Below are 19,237 nucleotides of genomic sequence, written 5' to 3' on the forward strand. Positions count from 1 at the left end.
CAGCAATGTGTGCCATCTACAAGATGCATTGCAGTAACTCACCAAGTTAGTCACCAAGGTTCCTTCAACAGCACCTTTCAAACCCGTGACCTTGACCACCTAGAAGGACCAGGTCAGCGGATGCCTGGGAGTTTCTCCACCTGCAAGTTCCCCTCCAAGCCACGCCATCCTGACTTGGAGCTATATAGCCACTCTTTCAGCATCCCGGAATTCCCTTCCTAACGGCACTGTGGGTGTGCCTGTACCACATGGACTGCAGTGGTTCTCAAGGGCAGTTAGGGATGGGCAATAATTTAAAACTCATTTTTAACCTGAGATGTGAAGGAATTTCTTCTCTGAGGGTAGTGAATGTCTGGAATTCTCTATCCCAGAAAGTTGTAGAGGTTAGGTCACTGAAAGTATTTAAAGAGGAGGCAGATAGATTTTTGAAATATTGGGGAGTTGAGGGCTATGAGGGGCTGGCACAAAAGAGGATTGAGGCCTGGGGCAGATCAGCCATGATCTTATTGAATGGTGGGGCAGGCTTGAGGGGCCGAATGGCCTACTCCTGCTCCTATTTCTTGTGTTCTTATGTTCTTGTAAATGCTTGTCCAAGAATGAATTTTTAAAAATGGGCTTTATCACAAATATGTAATTATTTTTCTTTCTCTAGGGAGAAGCAACAGATTTATATCCTGTAGAAACAAATGAAACATGGACTGCTCAGCAGATGAAGCAAACATTAGAAAGCTTTCCTGTAACTGTGGAGCTCCTCAGTGATGTACCATTCACTTTAGCCCCTCATGTTCTGGCATTACAGGCCAGTTTTCATGACCTCCCAGCCGCCTTGCATCTACCGAAGAATATGAATGAAAATGTAGCAAATTTCTGGTATGATTTTACTCTTGAAAACTCTGTACTTTCTGATTCCTTAGATTAATGCTACTATTTGCATAAAATTGCCAGCTGTTCTGAGTATTGCAGTAGAGTGTGTCAATTAATTTAGTCCTGGTTTACTTATGTTAATAGCTTTCTATAAAAGTTGTCTTACTAGTATTGTACCACTTGTGATTTGGCTCTTGGCTGGAAAATTGTTTGAATAACAGTTCTAAACGTGTCTTGCCTCAATTAAGTGAGTTACGCTTCTTATAAAGATAAGATGACTAAGGAGTCCAGAGACTTCTATAGCTTAGCAAGCTTGGGGGGAAAAATGGGGTAAGTGAATTTATTTCTTTGTCTAAATAAATATTTTCCATGTGTTTATATAGAAATGTAAGTGGGAAGCTATCCTGGTAGATATGCTGACATCATACCTGCCATGTCAGGATCAAGTTTTCCAGTGCTGACCCTGCCATAGTATGCCTGCCCTTTTTGCCAGAAACCCTGGGGTCTAACTAGAGACATGATTCTTGCCTTTTACAAAGGGGGGTTAACATTAAAACCTTTCAAAATAAAATCTGTTCTCTGTAGGGGTTCCAATCGATACCCTGGTCTGGACCGCTCCCCCTTTACCGAAAATTATGTGATGGTATTGTGAGATAGGAAGGGACTAAATATTAATAACTATCTGTATCCCTGCCACATATTACTATATACACATATTCTGGCATGAAAACATATGATTTTGGCAACCATTCATTTGATTATTGAGTCTTTTGTATTGATAGTTTGTAGAATCTGGCTGCTTACAATAGACCAAAACTCGATCCTGTCATGTGGAAATATACAAAGTGCAGTATCTAGCTATATAGACCTTTACAACAGTGATGATTTTGTTTTCTGATTATATTTTTTAATTTTGTGTTGAAAAAATACAAATACTGTCAATACAATAGAATGTACATTATAACTATATTGCATGGTAATGGATCTAAATGTCTCAATTCAGACTTTGTCATAATAAAGTATCCTACTTACTATGTGGATTGTTTTTACCTTTTTACACAGTCATGTTTACTGTTTTACAGTGACATCACTCTCTAACATAAGAAACAACAGTTTGCATTTGGTAAAGTTGCAGCTATTTTATAGTCATCAAATAATTTTAAAAATGAGAAATATTTCCACAGACTCTTCATTGAAAATACCCGATGTGTGATATTATCTCAGTTGTGCTGTGCCCTGCTGTTACTAAGACTTGCCCTCACATTGGCCTGGATTTGGTGCTAAGAATAATGGTGAGGCTTTCAGCAGTACTTAGCCACTAGATTCCTACTACTCTTTGCATGCCAGAAAACATTAAGACTTGGCCATTCAAGTGTAAGTAACAACCTCTCTGGCAATGAAAACTAACTTTTACAAGTTCAGAGGCCCATTCCCTCAGATTTTAATTACTGTATTATTAGAGATTTGGAAAAGATTAAATTTTTAAAAGTTTTCATTTACATTTTCTTTCTGTCTCTTTTATATCTCTCTCTCTCTCTCTCTTACTCACACACACACTCAATCCACCTTTATTTCCCTCTCTATATTTTGCTTTCTGTACATGAGTTTGCATTCGAATTAAATATTCTAACTTACACTTACTGGTTTAGAATCTGAGGTGGGTTGGGGTCAGGTGAATGTTCAAACTTTATATAAAAATCTCAAATGCAGCCATGACCTGCCTCCAACCTATCCACTTTTGAGTTTAACGGAGGTATATCAAAGGGCAGTCAGTCTACCTTCTCCCTATCCCAGGAGGTTGGTCGTCCAACTAAATAAATTAATGGGGCTGGCAGCTTCTGGTTTTATCTGCTTTAGAGATTTAACTGTGGCCAGCCAGGTTTCTCAAGCCTTAGGAAACCTGGCAGCTGACGGGAGGCTGCTCCCCTTGGCTTCCATTAATCTCCCCTCCATATCAACACAAACCGCTCCCACCTCCCCACCAACCCTGGGGTCAGGAATCGGATCGCCTATTCCTACTATCAGCAGCAGGCAAACTTAACTGGAAATGTGGCCTGCTCCAGAGCGCCCTCCCCTCCTCAAACTGGAACCCAAGCCTATCAATCTGGCAGACCTCCAGGCAGGAGCCTGGCAAAACTTATGGGTTTCTTGACAAAAACCCCTCCCCCACCTACACAGTTTGCCCCGGTCAAAATTCAGCCCGATGTGTGGGGGTATGGATTCTTCCATCTGTTTGGTTGACAAGACGAGATGTTGCTGGCCCTGTTCACACAAGTCACAGAGCTCTAATGGAGTGTCATGCTGTTTTAGGTGCCCAATTACCATAAATTACTGTCCCAAAGCCCACAAAATGTTTGGGTTGCTGTAAACTTTATGAAAGGAGCATCGTTCATTCGCCGCTGACTGCAAAATCGGGACATTATTAGCAAGAAAAGGACAAATATGTGGTAGGTGAAACTGGTGGCAACCATCAGTGATTTCCATTAAAGTGTCAGCTAGTACACAGATACTCCAACTCTAGGGGGATTTCCAGCCAGTGGAAATTGAGGTATAAGAATTGAAATCAAAACCATCTACTTTCAGTCTTTTTCCACACTGTGAGTATCTTATAGCCATGTGGCTGAGCTGCCCACTGGACTTGAGCTGGAGCTTAATTATTTTATGCTAATTTATATTCTATAGTGTAGATAGGATCCATTTTTACTGCCTACTGAGTGGAGGTTGCACCATAGAAAATCTGCTCAGAGCAGCAGAAGAAGTATTGCAAGCTAAGTTTTTAAAAACTTCTTGTGTCTGGGGCTGGAGTACATCTCCAGAGCTCACAGAAATAATATGGGCAGTCTTTGAATATAGGTTGACACTCCCCATGAACCTTATTTGTGGGATCAGCCTATGTTGAGTTAAAACAGTTTTCAGCTTTGTGAAGCAGGCCTAAGGCAACAATGAAAAGCTGAAAGAATGTGTGAAGGCTATTCATCCATGTCTTAATGGTCTGGGATAAGTTGGTCTTGTTACTGTGTTTATAGTAATAAAGTGATTGAAGAGCTTAAATAGACCATATAACTATGGTAACAGAATGATTAGGAGAGGTTGAGATTGGCTAAGTTTATCCTCCTGTTCCATGTTAATATATTCAATGTCACATTGTGTGTCATTTGGTGTATTGTGATTTAATTGAAGAATGCATGAAATATAGAGATCAAAGGTAGAATTGGTGTAAGAGTTTTGAGTAAATCAGTAAATGTTGTAGTCACACTGGTTTGTGGAATGTGATGTACCTGAGTTCTCAGTGAATAGTACGCTCAGTAAAGAATTGTATAATCATACTGGAATTGTGTAGTATAATTTACCTGAGTACTCATGTCGAATCATATAACATGCACTTGATAAAGACCTGAATCTATGTTTGTTACACCTCATGTCTTTGTTCTCTGGTATTTAAAGAAACAAAACAAAATAGAACAAGAAAGGAGTCCCAACAGGCAGCACCTGCTCTGGGCACCCCTGGCCCACACTGCTACCCACCTCCAACTCTGCGCTCCAGAAATCCTGCTGTTCCCGCTCCTTCCTTACTGTCAGCCAGAGAACCTCTGAGTCACCTGATATTTCTCTAGTCCGAAGTGTACTGGCTGTTCAAATGCACCAATCTTCCTGCTGCATCACCTATATGACCTGCCTGCCTGTTCCACTGACCCAATCAATTAAAGTACCCCCTACTGAATTTTTGGAGAATGTATCATTAATAGATAGAAAGTGGTGAAAGCTTATGGAATGAAAGTTAATATAAAAAAGACAAAAATTATGAAGAATGAAAGTAGAGGTGGAGATAAATGGTGAAAAGCTTAAGTACCCGGGAAGCATCTTTTCAGAAGATGGTTATTGCCATTAAAAAAAATATGAACTAGAATAGCAATGGCAAAGAATGCATTCTCCAAACATTTGAATTGCTCAACATAGTAAAGAATGAACAAAACTGTGATTTGGAGTTCTGTTGAAAGGTCATCAACCTGAAAATTTAATTCTTTTTTTCTCTCCACAGATGCTGTCTAACATGCTGAGTATTTCCACAATTTTCTGTGATTTAGAGTGTCTTATTGTTTGGGGCTGAAAAGTAGACCTTGAGAAAGTGGACATCCAAAGACAAGAAAGTTGTGAAATGTAATTCTGTAGAAGGATGGAGTGGGTGAGTTGGAGAGAACACAAGAGCAATGGGGAAGTTCTTAGGATGGTGAAAGAGGAAAGATCATTAGTGAATATGATTAAGAAAAGGCAATAAGGTTGGATTGGCCATATTCTAGAGTATGAACTTGCTGAAGGAGGTGACGACTGAAGGAAGATTAAAGGGATGTAGACCAAGCGGAAGAAAGAGAATGATGATCTTAGACAACTTGAAATTGAAAATGGGAGGGTCCTACAAGCAACTAAAGAGAAAAGCACAAGACTGTGAGGCGTAGGGAAATGAGCAGAGGATCTGCCCTTAGGCAGATCACTGCTATTATCATTTAGGGCTGATGGGCCAATAAAATTATGTATGGTGTTGTATACATACCCCAGTAGCTTAAAACAATTTCTTTTGAGGGAATTCTAAATATCTATTAAGGGAACACAAAGCAGCTGGTGGATCAGATCTTAGTGGATTTAAAGATGGTAGATTTTTAATTTCACAGTGCTTGGAAATGGGTAGTAGCAGGTTGGCTGCTGATATACACCCTGCCTGATTTTCCTTTTCATTGACTTCAATGAGCAGAAATATCATGTAATGTACATAATAGATGTGCTGCCATTTTCAGCCACTGCTGAGTGAAAGCAAACGTGGATTTAAGAGCTCCTGACTGCTGAATATAGAAAAGTAAACGTCAGACGATAGTTGTTAGCGTACGAGGACTGGCCCCTCTACATATTGGCCATGATGCCTCCCCATAACCTGAGCATGTCTACAGAGTTGAGATACAGTTAGAAACATGAACCACCAAGATGATCAACAAGCACACCATTAGGCCCCTCAAGCAATGCTTTTGGCGCTTGGAGAGGTTGAGGGCTTGCTGTAGCCCATAGTTAATTGTGGATTGTGATTGTGTGCTGCATCTTGCAGAATCTCACTGTGCAAAGAGGAATGACATGGAGGAAGAACAGCCAGAGGATTTCCCCTCCTCTGGTTGGGAAGACGTAGACGAAGGCAAGGAAGGAGCAGTACAGGAAGAGTAAGGACACCAACTTTCAGAGGTTCTTAGATCTTTTGATTGTCCAGCCCTTTATTTGATCTGTTCATTCCTCTTGAACCTTCCCCAACCCCCTACCACACTTAACACTCAGCACTTCCTCTACTTGTCCTTCTATCTCTGAGCCAAGCAGGATATACATGGCACAAAAGCAAAATACTTTGGATGCTGGAAGTCTGAAATAAAAATAGAAAATTCTGGAAATGCTGAGCAGGTTTGGCAGCATCTGTGGTGAGAGAAACAGAATTAACCTTTCAGGTCAGTGACCATTCATCGGAACTGCAAGCCTCTATCCATGTGGCCCACCAGCAAATCGAAGATGCTGGAGATACCAGAGCCCAGTAGCTTGAATGGTAGCTGTTTTACATTGTAATAAAGTTGCAAGAGCTGGTAACACAGCCACCTAGAGGATCTGGTTGTTCAGAGCCAAAGACTTGTGACGGAATGAAACAAAACTGGAAGCAGATTCTTCCAAACTGTCAGGCATGATGTGACCATTCCTAGGCAGGTATTTTTTCTTTATTCATTCATGGGATGTGGGCTTCGCTGGCTGGGCCAGCATTTATTTCCCATCCCTAGTTGCCCTTGAGAAGGTGGTGGTGAGCTGCCTTCTTGAACTGCTGCAGTCCACATGGTGTCGGTGCATCCACAGTGCTTTTAGGGAGGGGGTTCCAGGATTTTGACCCATTGACAGTGAAGGAACGGCGATATATTTCCAAGTCAGGATGGTGAGTGACTTGGAGGGGATCTTCTAGGTGGTGGTGTTCCCATCTAGCTGCAGCCCTTGTCCTTCTAGATGGTAGTGGTCATGGGTTTGGAAGGTGTTGTTGAAGGAGCCTTGGTGAATTCCTGCAGTGCATCTTCTAGATGGTACACTGCTGCTACTGTGTGTCGGTGGTGGAGGGAATGAATGTTTGTGGATTTACAGTCAATCAAGCGGGCTGCTTTGTCCTGGATGGCGTCAAGCTTCTTGAGTGTTGTTGGAGCTGCACTCATCCAGGCAAGTGGGGAGTATTCCATCACACTCTTGACTTGTGCCTTGTAGATGGTGGACAGGCTTTGGGGAGTCAGGAGGTGGGTTACTCATCACTCTACTCCAAGCCTCTGACCTGCTCTTGTAACCACAGTATTTATATGGCAGTTCAGTTTCTGGTCAATGGTAACTCCCAGGATGTTGATAGTGGGGGATTCAGTGATGGTAATGCCAGTGAACATCAAGGGTCAATGGTTGGATTCTCTCTTGTTGGAGATAGTCATTGCCTGACACTTGTGTGGTGCGAATGTTACTTGTCACTTGTCAGCCCAAGCCTGGATATTGTCCGGGTCTTGCTGCATTTGGACATAGACTGCTTCAATACCTGAGGAGTCATGAATGGTGCTGAACATTGTGCAATCATCAGCGAACATCCCCACTTCTGACCTTATGATGGAAGGAAGGTCATTGATGAAACAGCTGAAGATGGTTGGGCCGAGGATACTACCCTGAGGAACTCCTGCAGTGATGTCCTGGAGCTGAGATGACCGACCTCCAACAACCACAACCATCTTCCTTTGTGCTAGGTATGACTCCAACTAGCGGAGAGTTTTCCCCTGATTCCCATTGACTCGTTTTGCTAGAGCTCCTTGATGCCACACTCTGTCAAATGCTGCCTTGATGTCAAGTGCAGTCACTCTCACCTCACCTCGGGAGTTCAGCTCTTTGGTCCACGTTTGAACCAAGGTTATAATGAGGTTAGGAGCTGAGTGGCCCTAGTGGAACCCAAACTGGGCATCAGTGAGCAGGTTATTGCTAAGCAAGTGCCTCTTGATAGCATGTTGAAGACCCCTTCCATTACTTTCCTGATGATGGAGAGTAGACTGATGGGGCGGTAATTGGCCGGGTTGAATTTGCCCTGCTTTTTGTGTACAGTGCATACCTGGGCAATTTTCCACATAATCGGGTAGATGCCAGTGTTGTATCTGTACTGAAACAGCTTGGCTAGGGACGCAGCAAGTTCTGGAGCACAAGTCTTCAGTACTATTGCCGGAATCTTATCAGGGCCCATAGCCTTTGCAGTATCCAGTGCCTTCAGCTGTTTCTTCATATCACGTGGAGTGAATCGACTTGGCTGAGACTGGCATCTGTGATGCTGGGGATCTAAGGAGGAGGCCGAGATGGATCATCCTCGGCACTTCTGGCTGAAGATTATAGCAAATGCTTCAGCCTTATCTTTTGCACTGATGTGCTGGGCTCCTCCATTATTTGAGGATGGGGATATTTGTGGAGCCTCCTCCTCCAGTGAGTTGTTTAATTGTCCACCACCATTCATGACTGGATGTGGCAGGACTGCAGAGCTTAGATCTGATCCATTGGTTATGGGATCGCTTAGCCCTCTCTATCACTTGCTGCTTATGCTGTTTGGCATGCAAGTAGTCCTGTGTTATAGCTTCACCAGGTTAACACCTCATTTTTAGGTATGCCTGGTGCTGCTCCTGGCATGCCCTCCTGCACTCTTCATTGAACCAGGGTTGATCCCCTGGCTTGATGGTAATGGTAGAGTTGGATATATGCTGGGCCATGAGGTTACAGATTGTGTTTGAGTGCAATTCTGCTGTTGCTGATGGCCCACAGCATCTCATGGATGCCCAGTCTTGAGCTGCTACATCTGTTCAAAATCTATCCCATTTAGGACTGTAGTAGTGGCACACAACACAACAGAGGGTATCCTCAATGTGAAGCCATGGCTTTGTCACACAACGACTGTGCGGTCATCACTCCTACCTATACTGTCATGGACAAGTGCATCTGCGGCAGGTAGGTTGGTGAGGATGAGTCAAGTCTGTTTTTCCCTCACCACCTGCCGCAGACCCAGTCTAGCAGTTATGTTCTTTAGGACTCGGCCAGCTTGGCCAGTAGTGGTGCTACCAAGCCATTCTTGCTGGTGGACATTGAAGTCCCCCATCCAGAGTACATTCTGCGCCCTTGCCACAATCAATGCTTCCTCCAAGTGATGTTCAACATGGAGGAGCACTGACTCATCAGCTGAGGGAGGGCGGTACGTGGTAATCAGCAGGAGGTTTCCGTGCCTATGTCTGACCTGATGCCATGAGACTTCATGGGGTCTAGAGTCGATGTTGAGGACTCTCAGGGCAACTCCCTCCACACTATAGTACTGTGCTACCACCTCTGCCGTTGGGACAGGGCATACCCAGGGATGCTACATTATCTGTAAGGTATGATTCTGTGAGGATAACTATGTCAGGCTGTTGCTTGACTAGTCTGTGAGACAGCTCTCCCAATTTTGGCACTAGCCCCCAGATGTTAGTTAGTAAGGAGGATTTTGCAGGGTTGACAGGGCTGAGATTGCCGTTGTCGTTTCCCGTGCCTAGGTCGATGCCAGGTTGTCTGGTTTCAATCCTTTTTTGTGCTTAAGGAATGAAGGAAAGAGATTTCCTTCCCTAAAGGGCATTAGTGAACCAAATGGATTTTTACAACAATCAAGAATGGTTTCATGGTCATGGTCATCATTAGACTTCTAATTCCAGATTTTTATTGAATTCAATTTCCACCATCTGTCCCAGCAGGATTCTAACCCGGGTCCCCAGAGCATTACCCTGGGTCTCTGGATCACTAGTCCAGCGACAATACCACTATGCCATCACCTCCCCTAAATTTCAGTACATTATACGACTGCGTGTCCGCAGATGGCAACTTTCCTTTGAAAGCTAGAATCTTAAAGTCGCACCTTTGTCCTCCTCAGCAGATCACAGAGCTAAACTTGCTTTCCACCAGACCATCTCGTGGACAGGCCTTTTAAATACTCCCTGCTCTTTCTCATTTATGCTGACTGCTTCATGTGCAGATCCCTCTAATTTACTCACCCATCCATGGTGCCAATCTCTGTATGCATGTTTGGGTGGGATGGAGCAAGTGCTTGTGTTTCTACTAGAGTATTGCCCTTCTTCGAATCTATTTTAACCAGGTCTAGCGAATCCCAGAATTACCAGTACAATCTGGCTGTTCTTCAGTCATGATCCAGATGAACCATGGTAGTAACAATTATGTTTGTGTGCTAGAATTCCATAAAAATAGTATTTGCTTATAAAATGAACAATGTTTTATACAAGCTTTTTCTTGTCATGTGTTCAGGAGTGTGAATGAGGGGTTGTGAGTGCCTTAATGTGGGAGCAGTTGTCGATTCATGGATGCACTTCAAGTTTATAAATAGTCAAGCAATTGTTGGGGAAAGCAGTACAATATAGGAAATAAAGCTTCTTAAATATGTTTGAGTACCATTGAGGCTACAGGAGATGGTGAGATAAAGAACACTTATAGATGACGAAAGACTAAAGTTATAGCCAAAAAGACTAAGAGGTAGTGGCTGATGGTTGTACTTGAGAAACAAGAATCTGTGCCTGAAGTATTGAAATAAAACTTCATGAACCCATTGATGAGAATGGAGATGTTGTGATTTGGCAATTGATTCTGAGCACTGAGTGGTTGTGACCTGAAAGAAGTTGATTAATATAGAGCACAATCAGCAGCAAATGAATAGATGGGGTTGGATGATCAGTGATGGAGCTAACTGATATTAAAAAAGGAACAATGTTAGGAAGTACAGAATCCTGGAAAATCCCTGAGTTAATTGGAAAGCATCGTATGATGAGCCATCAATAATAGCACAGAATAATTTGAGAAGAAACTAAATAGCCATGAGCATAGCTCTAATAATTTGCTTCTAGGTGTATATTTAAAAGCTTTGGTGAATTATCAGTCATTGCCTTGATCATCTCCAAGAGTTCAAGGTTCGAATTCCAGAGGAATGTATTATTGACAACTATTCCCAATGGAATAGTCAAGCCAACAACTGCACTGCAGATCATCAATTGGACCAGAGCATTCAAACTAATGGCTAATTTGAGAGCTAACAGAAGTTTCCATACCTTTAGATGCCGCTATAAAGGAAATAGGCTAGTCGTTAGAAAAGTGAGGAATGATCATTTTCCTTAGTGTTACTGAACTTATGCTAAGAGTAAAAATAGTTGAGAAAGTATAAGGAACGTGAGCATCAGAGTACATATTTTAAGAGCAATGATGGATTTTAAGGACTATACTTTAAGCCCTTTTCCTGAAAATGTTTACTGTGCACAGAGCAACATAAGGTTTTTTACAGGCACTTTAATGCAGCTCATATAATTTAACACGCAGGGTAGCATGACGCAACAATGGCAACTTATTTCTGTAGTTCCTTTAACATAAAACATCGCTGTGTGCTCCTCAGGAGAATTATAAAATAAAATATGACACCAAGCACATAGAGAAATATTAGGCCAGTTGATCAAAAGCTTGGTCAAAGAGGTATGATGTAAGGAATATCTTGAAAGAGGAAAATGAGGTATAGAGAGATGCAGGGCAGGAATCCCAGAGTTTAGAGCATAGGCAGCTGAAGGCATGGCCACCAATGGGCAATTGGTCATTCAAATATTTGAAGAAAAAATTTAGAAAATATGGGACTTGTTTTGGCAGAGAGGCACAAGCATGATGTGCCAAATAGCCTTTTTAAATGTTGCAAAATTCGATGATTTTGGTATGGCTTGCAAAATATAATTTGAGTAACTTGATCTAATTATGCTGTTTATGACTTTGTCATGAAGCCAATATTTACAGTACACCTAGTTTTTCCTAAGATAATTAAATAATGTTTTTCATAACTTTCAAGAAAGTATAACTGCAGTGGAATTCACACGGAGTTAGCAGCAAAAAAATCTAATATACTTTTCACTGTATTTGATAATTTATAAAGTGATATCTTTTATCATTATGTCATGAACACATAGCTATGATATTATAGATTTTGTAAAAAAGCTAATCTTTCTTTGAAATGGACACAAGGAACCTAAAAAATGGCTGCCAAACGTCACTTGACCTTTTACAATTGCAAGTTTGTCAAGCTTCTAGAAGGCTAGAAATGGATTGGAAGTAGACATATCCAGACATGTGAAGACATTTGAAATTCAGTGCGCATTTCCACAAGGGTAAACAGAAATTTATTAACACTGGTTTCCCTAAAGGTGCTGAATAGCTCTTTCCTTTCTCACCAAAACTGGAAGAATGGGAGTCATTCAATATAATGGCTGAGACTTTTAAAAGGTTAATTACCTCAACTAAAAGACAATGCTTGGGATTATGCACCACCCCCTCCCACCAGACCTGGGTTAATCCAATACTTAATGTGAAAGCATGATTCCACAGTTTGGGATAGCATCCATTTTTGTATTTTGGACTGTATAAAGGAGGCTGTAAGAAGCCATTTTTTGTGACAGTGTGACACAGGTCTCAACTGAACAACTCATGAGCCACATTCGAGAGCTGGGGTTTCTTGTCATCCAGAGTTACAGAATAAGGCAACCAGAAAATCATCCCTGATCTGCTGAGAAGAAACTAGACAATCTTCAAGTGTCTGTACCTGCAGTCTCCAGTAAGGAAAGATGCCATTACTCTCTCCCAGCATTTGCTCTACCTACCGAGACCACCTACAAAGAAAAACTCCAGCTTCACAAGCCATTGCAGCTGCTAAACTGAACCTCAGATTTCAACCTCTTCACTTCAGAAAGAAGGAATTCAAGCAGCAAGCCTGCAACAATATTCCACAGAGACTAATTTGAAATATCATCTCTAAGTATCTTTTTTTTCTTTCTCTGCATTTTAATTTTTGTATCTGTACTTGGTTAATAATTTTATCACTTTACCTTTCAGAAGTAGTTTTCGTAATAAACTAACCTTTATCTTGGTCAGAATAAAGCTTTGTTGGGTTATTTAAATTGAACCACTCAAATTTAAAAAGGCATAGGAAGACACACACATTCTTAGCTCATGGACCACTGTTAGGAAATGCCTTTTATGTGGTTGTGAGAATAATGTTGATTCAATACGCAGTGCAAGATGCAACATTGTTGATAGGTTCTGCTCATTGCACGTATCTAGAAACTCTCGTTTTATTAAAATCCTTAATTTACAGTTAAATGAAAACTGTAATTAAAAGCTGTGTAATCCTATTTACGCTACAGAAAACCAAAGATAAAATTAGTGACATGAAAGAGTCAGGTTTTGCTTGGTAGGATGCAGGTTCTTCCCTGTGACATGCAAAATAGTGAATATCTGGTCTGAGCTTGAAATGTTGAGAGATGAATCAGGGAAGCCTTTAATGCATACTTGTTTCCTCTGGTGACCTCCTCTTTCAGCTTAACTACAAGATTCTGAACAGGAAAGTGGGGAAGCACAGAGTGATCTAAGAACAGTGTGCTTCGTGAACCAAGTGCTAAGTCAGGGATTTGGTGCAAGTGGGATCTCTCTATTAAATATTTCTCAAGAAGTAATTTAGATTAACAGTCATACTCTGAGTTGAACTTTAAAACTGCAAACTAGTTAAGATACCTAGCTAACAGTAACCGCCTTGCAGCGGCAGTTAAGTGTCAATCAACTAAAAGTGGCTCCCTGAGTAAGTGTTAATCACTGTAGCAGGAAGCTGATTTAGTAGTTGTAACATGGATGTGTCATTGACTCTCTATACAAGTAGTCAGATTGTGCAACTGCACAGTGGTTGGGGAACAAGTGCAAAGTCGGGATTTTCGTTCAAGTGGGAATTCGATGCAGTGTTAAGAGGTGATGATGTTTATTCTTTTCCGTGGTAGCTGGTGAGTATTCTTCTTTCATCTCCAAGTTCAGAGACTGTAACTTGCTATTATTTAACTAAATTAGTAACTAATTGACTAATTAAATAAATAAGGTTAGACAGAAGTGGCAGGGCTGGTGGTGTACTGTGACTGCAACATGTGAAAATCTGGAATGCGTTGCAGTCCCAGACAACCATATCTGCAGTAAGTGTGCAACTTGAGCAACTTCGGCTCAGTGTTTCAGAGCTGTGAAGCATCAAAAAGTTGAATCAGTACAGTTGGAGATTAGGAATAGCAAGGATCAGAAATACTGGTGGGAGTGGTTTATAGGCACCCGTGACATGCAAAATAGTGAATATCTGGTTATTCATCTGGTTATACCATTGGACAGAGCATCAAACAAGAAATTATTGGAGCTTGTAACAAAGGCAATACAACAATTGCAGGGTACTTTCATCTTCAAATAGACTGGACAAGTCAAATTGGCAAAGGCAGTCTGGAAGATGAGTTTGTAGAATGTTATTGTGACAGTTTCCTGGAACAACACATTGTCGAACCAACTAGGGATAAAGCTGTTTTAGATGTAGTATTGTGCAATGAGGCAGGATTAATTAGTAATCTCAGAGTAAAAGATCTGCTGGGAAATAATGATCGTAGTAGAATTGAGTTCCACATTAAGCTTGAAAGCAACATACTCCAATTACAAACATAGAGGAGAGAGCTGGCTAAGGTTGATTGGACAAGTAGGCAGAAAGGTATGGCAGTAAATAAACGGTAGGAAGCATTTAAAAAAAAATTCAAAATGTCCAACAAAAATACATTAGATTGAGAAACAAAAACTCAGCTAGAAAGATTATACTTGTGGCTTATGAGGTTAAGGATAGTATTAGATTGAAAGGAGAAGCTTATAATATGGCAAAGCACACTAGTAAGTCTAAGGATTGGGAGTGTTTTAGAAACCAACAAAAGGTCACCAAAAAGTTGATTAAAAGGGAAAAAATAGAATATGAATAAATACCCAAGAATATAAAATTAAATTGTAAGAGCTTTTACAAGTATATAAAAAGGGGGTGAGTAGCTAAAATAAATGTTGGTACCTTAGAAGCAGAGACAGGAGAAATTATCATGTGAATGAGGAAACGGCAGAGGAATTGAACTGATATTTTGGGCAGAATTTTCCCATCCCGCCCATGGAGGGTTTCGCGGCAGGTGGGAGTGGAGAATCCAGTGGCAGGCAAAAAGTCAGAAATCTGCTGGCATAAAAACAGCTTGCAATTCTTCCAATGGTGGGTTTATGGTGGGTCGGTTATCCCGCTGACTAGTGGCATGAACTCCATTTGCATTCACTAACATCTCATCAATGCTCATTAAAACAGCTGCTCGCCGGAATCTTGTCACACCTTCCAATCTTGCGTCACACCAGCGGGAACTTCAGCCTCAAACCCGTTTGAAAAGTGGTGCCTTGCACAAGTCAGACTTCAATTCACTGGTAACTTCGAGCTGAGTGCAACATGCATGGCCTGCCTGCCACAGTGCTGTGCCAGTCTTTTTGCAATGAATGCCATGCTGCTGGGGCTGTAGGGTTGATCTGTCCTGTTCGTTGCCTACATTGTCTTGAAGAACACCACTCTGCTGTGGCACTTATGCAGGCCTCCACTTTCAGAAACTAGCACTTCAACCTAGGGTGGGGTTGATGAACACAAGGCAAATGTGGGGTTGATGAACACAAGGCAGGCAACGAGGAGGGAAGGGCAAACATGAGGGGGCCTTTTTGGGGTCGCCTTCTAACTTCCTGTTGCCACAGCAGTCTGCTTAGAAACAAAGGAGGAAGACCTCATTGTGATGAAAGCCAATGGCTTCATTTAGCACTGTTAGAGGCCTACTCAAGGCTCAGTGGCTTCACATCACAGTCGCTGCATCTAAGAGTAACACATAGAAATGTAGAATTTGGGAATGCAGACAATAGTGAAGGAGGCATAGCTGTATCATATATGGCATTCCATCAATGAAGGCTTGTCACCTGTTCACCAGAGTTGACACTGCTAACGAGCTAAAGGGCATTCACTCACAGCAGACACATGGGAACACCACCACTTGGAAGTTCCCCTCCAAGCCACTCACCATCCTGACTTGGAAATATATCGCTGTTCCTTCACTGTCGCTGGGTCAAAATCCTGGAAATCCTTCCCTAACAGCACTGTGGATGTCCCTATACCACATGGACTGCAGCGGTTCAAGAAAGCAGCTCACTTCTCTCTTCTCAAGGGCAATTAGAGATGGGCAATAAATACTGGCCTAACCGGCAATGCCACATGCCATAAATGAATTTAAAATAGCTGGTCACTAATGTGCCACATCAGAGATGGAGCACAGAGCTAGGCTGAGTCACTCATTTCAATTAAATGTTAGCATCCCACGTAAGGCTCAAGATATTACATATCTGCAATGCCATTTTGGACACCCCGATGTGTGTCTCAGGGACATGGTGGCATCAGCCACCATGCAAGTAGGGCAGGAAAAAACTATAGACCCTCAGTCTCCAAACGTGTCATCCTCTGAGCTTCGCTTTCTTGCCCCTTGAATCATTAATGCCTTCAATGTTTTCTTTCAGAGAGAAGACAAAAGCACATATAGATCCAGGGCTCAATGCTGCCTTTGTCAGGGTCTTAATGCTAATGGAGGAGGCAAAGGAGGGAGAGGCAACTTCACACGCAGCTCCAGCAGGAGGGACATGGTCAAACGGGGCCAGAGCATGAACAGGAGGGTCAGGAGGAGAGACCCAGACAATGGGGGTGACTCGCCAGACCTAGGGTTTATCGTAGAAGAGTCTCCTATTTAGAAATGAGTGACAGGCAATGCCGTGCACACCTGCGGTTGTCCTGAGATCTGGTACATCACATGTGCCATATTCTTCATGAAGACCTGATGCCATGTGGATTTGGAGGGTATCCCTTCCTAGTGGCTTTGAATGTGACCGCAGTGCTAAATTTTTTTGCCTCTGGTTCTTCCCCAGGAGCAATAGGGGAGTTTGCGGCATCTCTCAGTTTGCAACACATTGATGCATAAAGAAAGTCACAGATGCCCTTTACAGGAAGGCCCATCATTATGTCAGGTTTGCTCTGGACGGCGATAGCCAGTCTGCAAGATGCACCGGCTTAGCCGCCATCTCAGGCTTCCCAAGAGTGCAGGGCGCAATAAACTGCACCAATGTGGCTAAACGGGCTCCATGGCGGCGGCCCCTAATGTTTATAAACTGCAAGGGCTATCATTCCATCAATGTACAATTGGCGTGTGATCACCAGAAGCACATACTGGATGTTTGTGCATGGTACCCTGGTAGTTGCCATGGTTCTTACATCCTGAGTCACTCCCAGTTACCTGAGATTTTTGAGGGGCCATTATGTCTTCAGGGATGGCTACTTGGGGATAAGGGGTACGCACTGAAATGCTGGCTGATGACACCGATGTGTCGCCCTCAGGGTCCTTCCGTGGAGAGGTACAATGCTGCTCACAGCTCCACGTACTCCCTTATAGAGCAGACAATAGGACTTCTGAAGATGCGCTTCAGATGCTTGGACCACTCGGGTGGCTCGCTACAATACATTCCCGACAGGGTTTGCCACATCATCGCAGTGTTGCGCCCTTCACAATCTGTCAATGCAAAGAGGTGAACCCCTGCCAGAGGATGAACTGGAGAAGGATGAGAGCTCATCAGAAGATGAAGATCTGGAGGCCCAAGAACCTCAGGAAGCTGCAGAGGGTCAGTATGAGCACGATCATGCCATGGAGGAAGGAAGACATGGAGAGGTGCCCATGATACGTTAATTGCTGACAGGTTCCAGGAAGAGTAAAGTTAAGTGAGGACATATGGCCACATCTCTCCTAGCCCTCACTGCCATTTACTTTTATCTCAGGGGATGTCCACCCACTTGCATCGAGAACAAGTCCCGCATTCACACTTGCGCCTCATGAATCGCCAGGCCATGATCTTTGCTTTGGTGCGTGGGGCCCTGCGACTGAGCTCTGTGAACTGGGAGTCCACTTAGGAACAAGATCGATGCGAGAGAAGACTTGAAGCCTTTACCGCCATCTAATGATACAAGCACTGCCACGACTGAGATGTGGACATGCCTAGGGATCTCCTCCTTCCGTGCATGTTTTTCCTTCTGCCACTACCACTGAGGAGACACAAGTGCTGCTAAAATATCGATGCTGATGAGCTGCCCTCACTCAATAGTGCTCCTTGAGGAAGAAGGGTTAGAAATGTTTACACCACACACTTCCAATGAAGATTTAAACACATCTCCCTGATATCACACAAGGGTGCGGAGACTAGTTCAACTGAGGTTGACAACACAGGAATGTGAATCTCACTTTGGGACACTATCACTGAGTGGGAGGAAAGCTAAAACTCGAAATAAGAGGATTCTAAAGAACAAAATCACAATGCCTTCAGCTGCCCAAAACATTCACACAAGCATCAAATGTATTCACAAAAGTGCAATTTCTTTATATGTCTAGCACACCCGTGACCCAAAAGTGACATCAATTTTTCTTAACTTTCCTTACTCTACCGCCACGCCTGGGTGCAGCCCCAACATCCACAGCAGAGGTGGAGGCAGTGTGCTGACTGCTACAACCTGATGTTTGCTATGACCTTGGTGGACGCCCTCTGGTTGCCCAAGGCTTGGAGGGCCCTGGCCTGACAATGGTCACCTGCTCAGGCGCAGAAGCTTCCTTGGCAGCCTGAGAAGCTGGAGTGGATGGGGTCACAGGCAGAGGAGGCTGTGAGCAGCTGCACACCCTTGGAGTGTCCTGAGAGGAGGCCCCCCTGGGTGTCTAGCTGATGCTCATCCTCCCTGTGGGTGCCCAAGGCCCCGCCCTGACTCCTGAAGGAGATGATGCACCTGGAGGGGGGTGAAGGTGCCTCGTCCTCATATCGCCTACATTTTGATGGCGTGCAGAGTGTGTGGCCATGGAGTGCAGGACCGAGCGCAAATCTGGCAAGACTTGCTGGACTAAGGTCTCCGTGCTGGTCATCAGCCTTCCCTTGGTATGCACGAGACGCTCGCATATTGGAGCCACAGCATCAGATAGAACATAGATGGACTCCTCCATACTTCTCTCTGGTCTCCTGAGAGACTGTTGCATCTGTGCCTGATGTTCCGCCGCCTGCCATTGAATCGCCAGCATTGAGCAGGCAGCTGCTTCCAGAGGCTCATATCTGACTCGGACTGAGTAGGTAGCTGGTCTCTAACATCCCTCCGAGTGCTGGAGACCTGGGCTGTCCCTGTCTCCAAGTGCTGCGGGGATGTGTCAAGTGAGGTGTTCTCCAGAAAGTGAGCCCGAGCCTAAACTACAGCTGTGCCCCCGACACATGTGTCTCTGAGCTGGTGGAGGGTGCGTGTGAGCGCCATGATGATTCTTCCAGAGCTTCCTCTTCGGATGTATTCTGGGGCTCACGCTGGTGCTCAACTGGCTTGAGGGCCTCGATCTGCTGG

General features: G+C 43.3%; 1 protein-coding gene and 1 long non-coding RNA gene across 6 annotated transcripts in view; one reads left to right on the top strand and one right to left on the bottom strand.

Moving 5' to 3' along the window:
- umad1 (UBAP1-MVB12-associated (UMA) domain containing 1) overlaps window positions 1-1,898 on the top strand; it is a 152,269-nt gene extending 150,371 nt beyond the window's left edge. For 4 of the 5 annotated variants that reach the window (XM_078538795.1, XM_078538796.1, XM_078538797.1 and 1 more), the window contains one exon: window positions 653-1,898. In XM_078538795.1, coding sequence (XP_078394921.1) covers window positions 653-919 — 267 coding nt within the window. In that variant the 3' untranslated portion in view covers window positions 920-1,898. The remainder of the gene's footprint in view (window positions 1-652) is intronic. The other variant, XM_078538798.1, reaches the window with a different exon arrangement.
- Window positions 1-19,237, bottom strand: part of LOC144678839 (uncharacterized) — a 97,375-nt gene that overhangs the window by 20,563 nt on the left and 57,575 nt on the right. The window lies entirely within an intron of this gene.

This window comes from Cetorhinus maximus, chromosome 3 (assembly GCF_964194155.1).
Source record: "Cetorhinus maximus chromosome 3, sCetMax3.hap1.1, whole genome shotgun sequence".
NCBI lineage: Eukaryota > Metazoa > Chordata > Chondrichthyes > Lamniformes > Cetorhinidae > Cetorhinus > Cetorhinus maximus.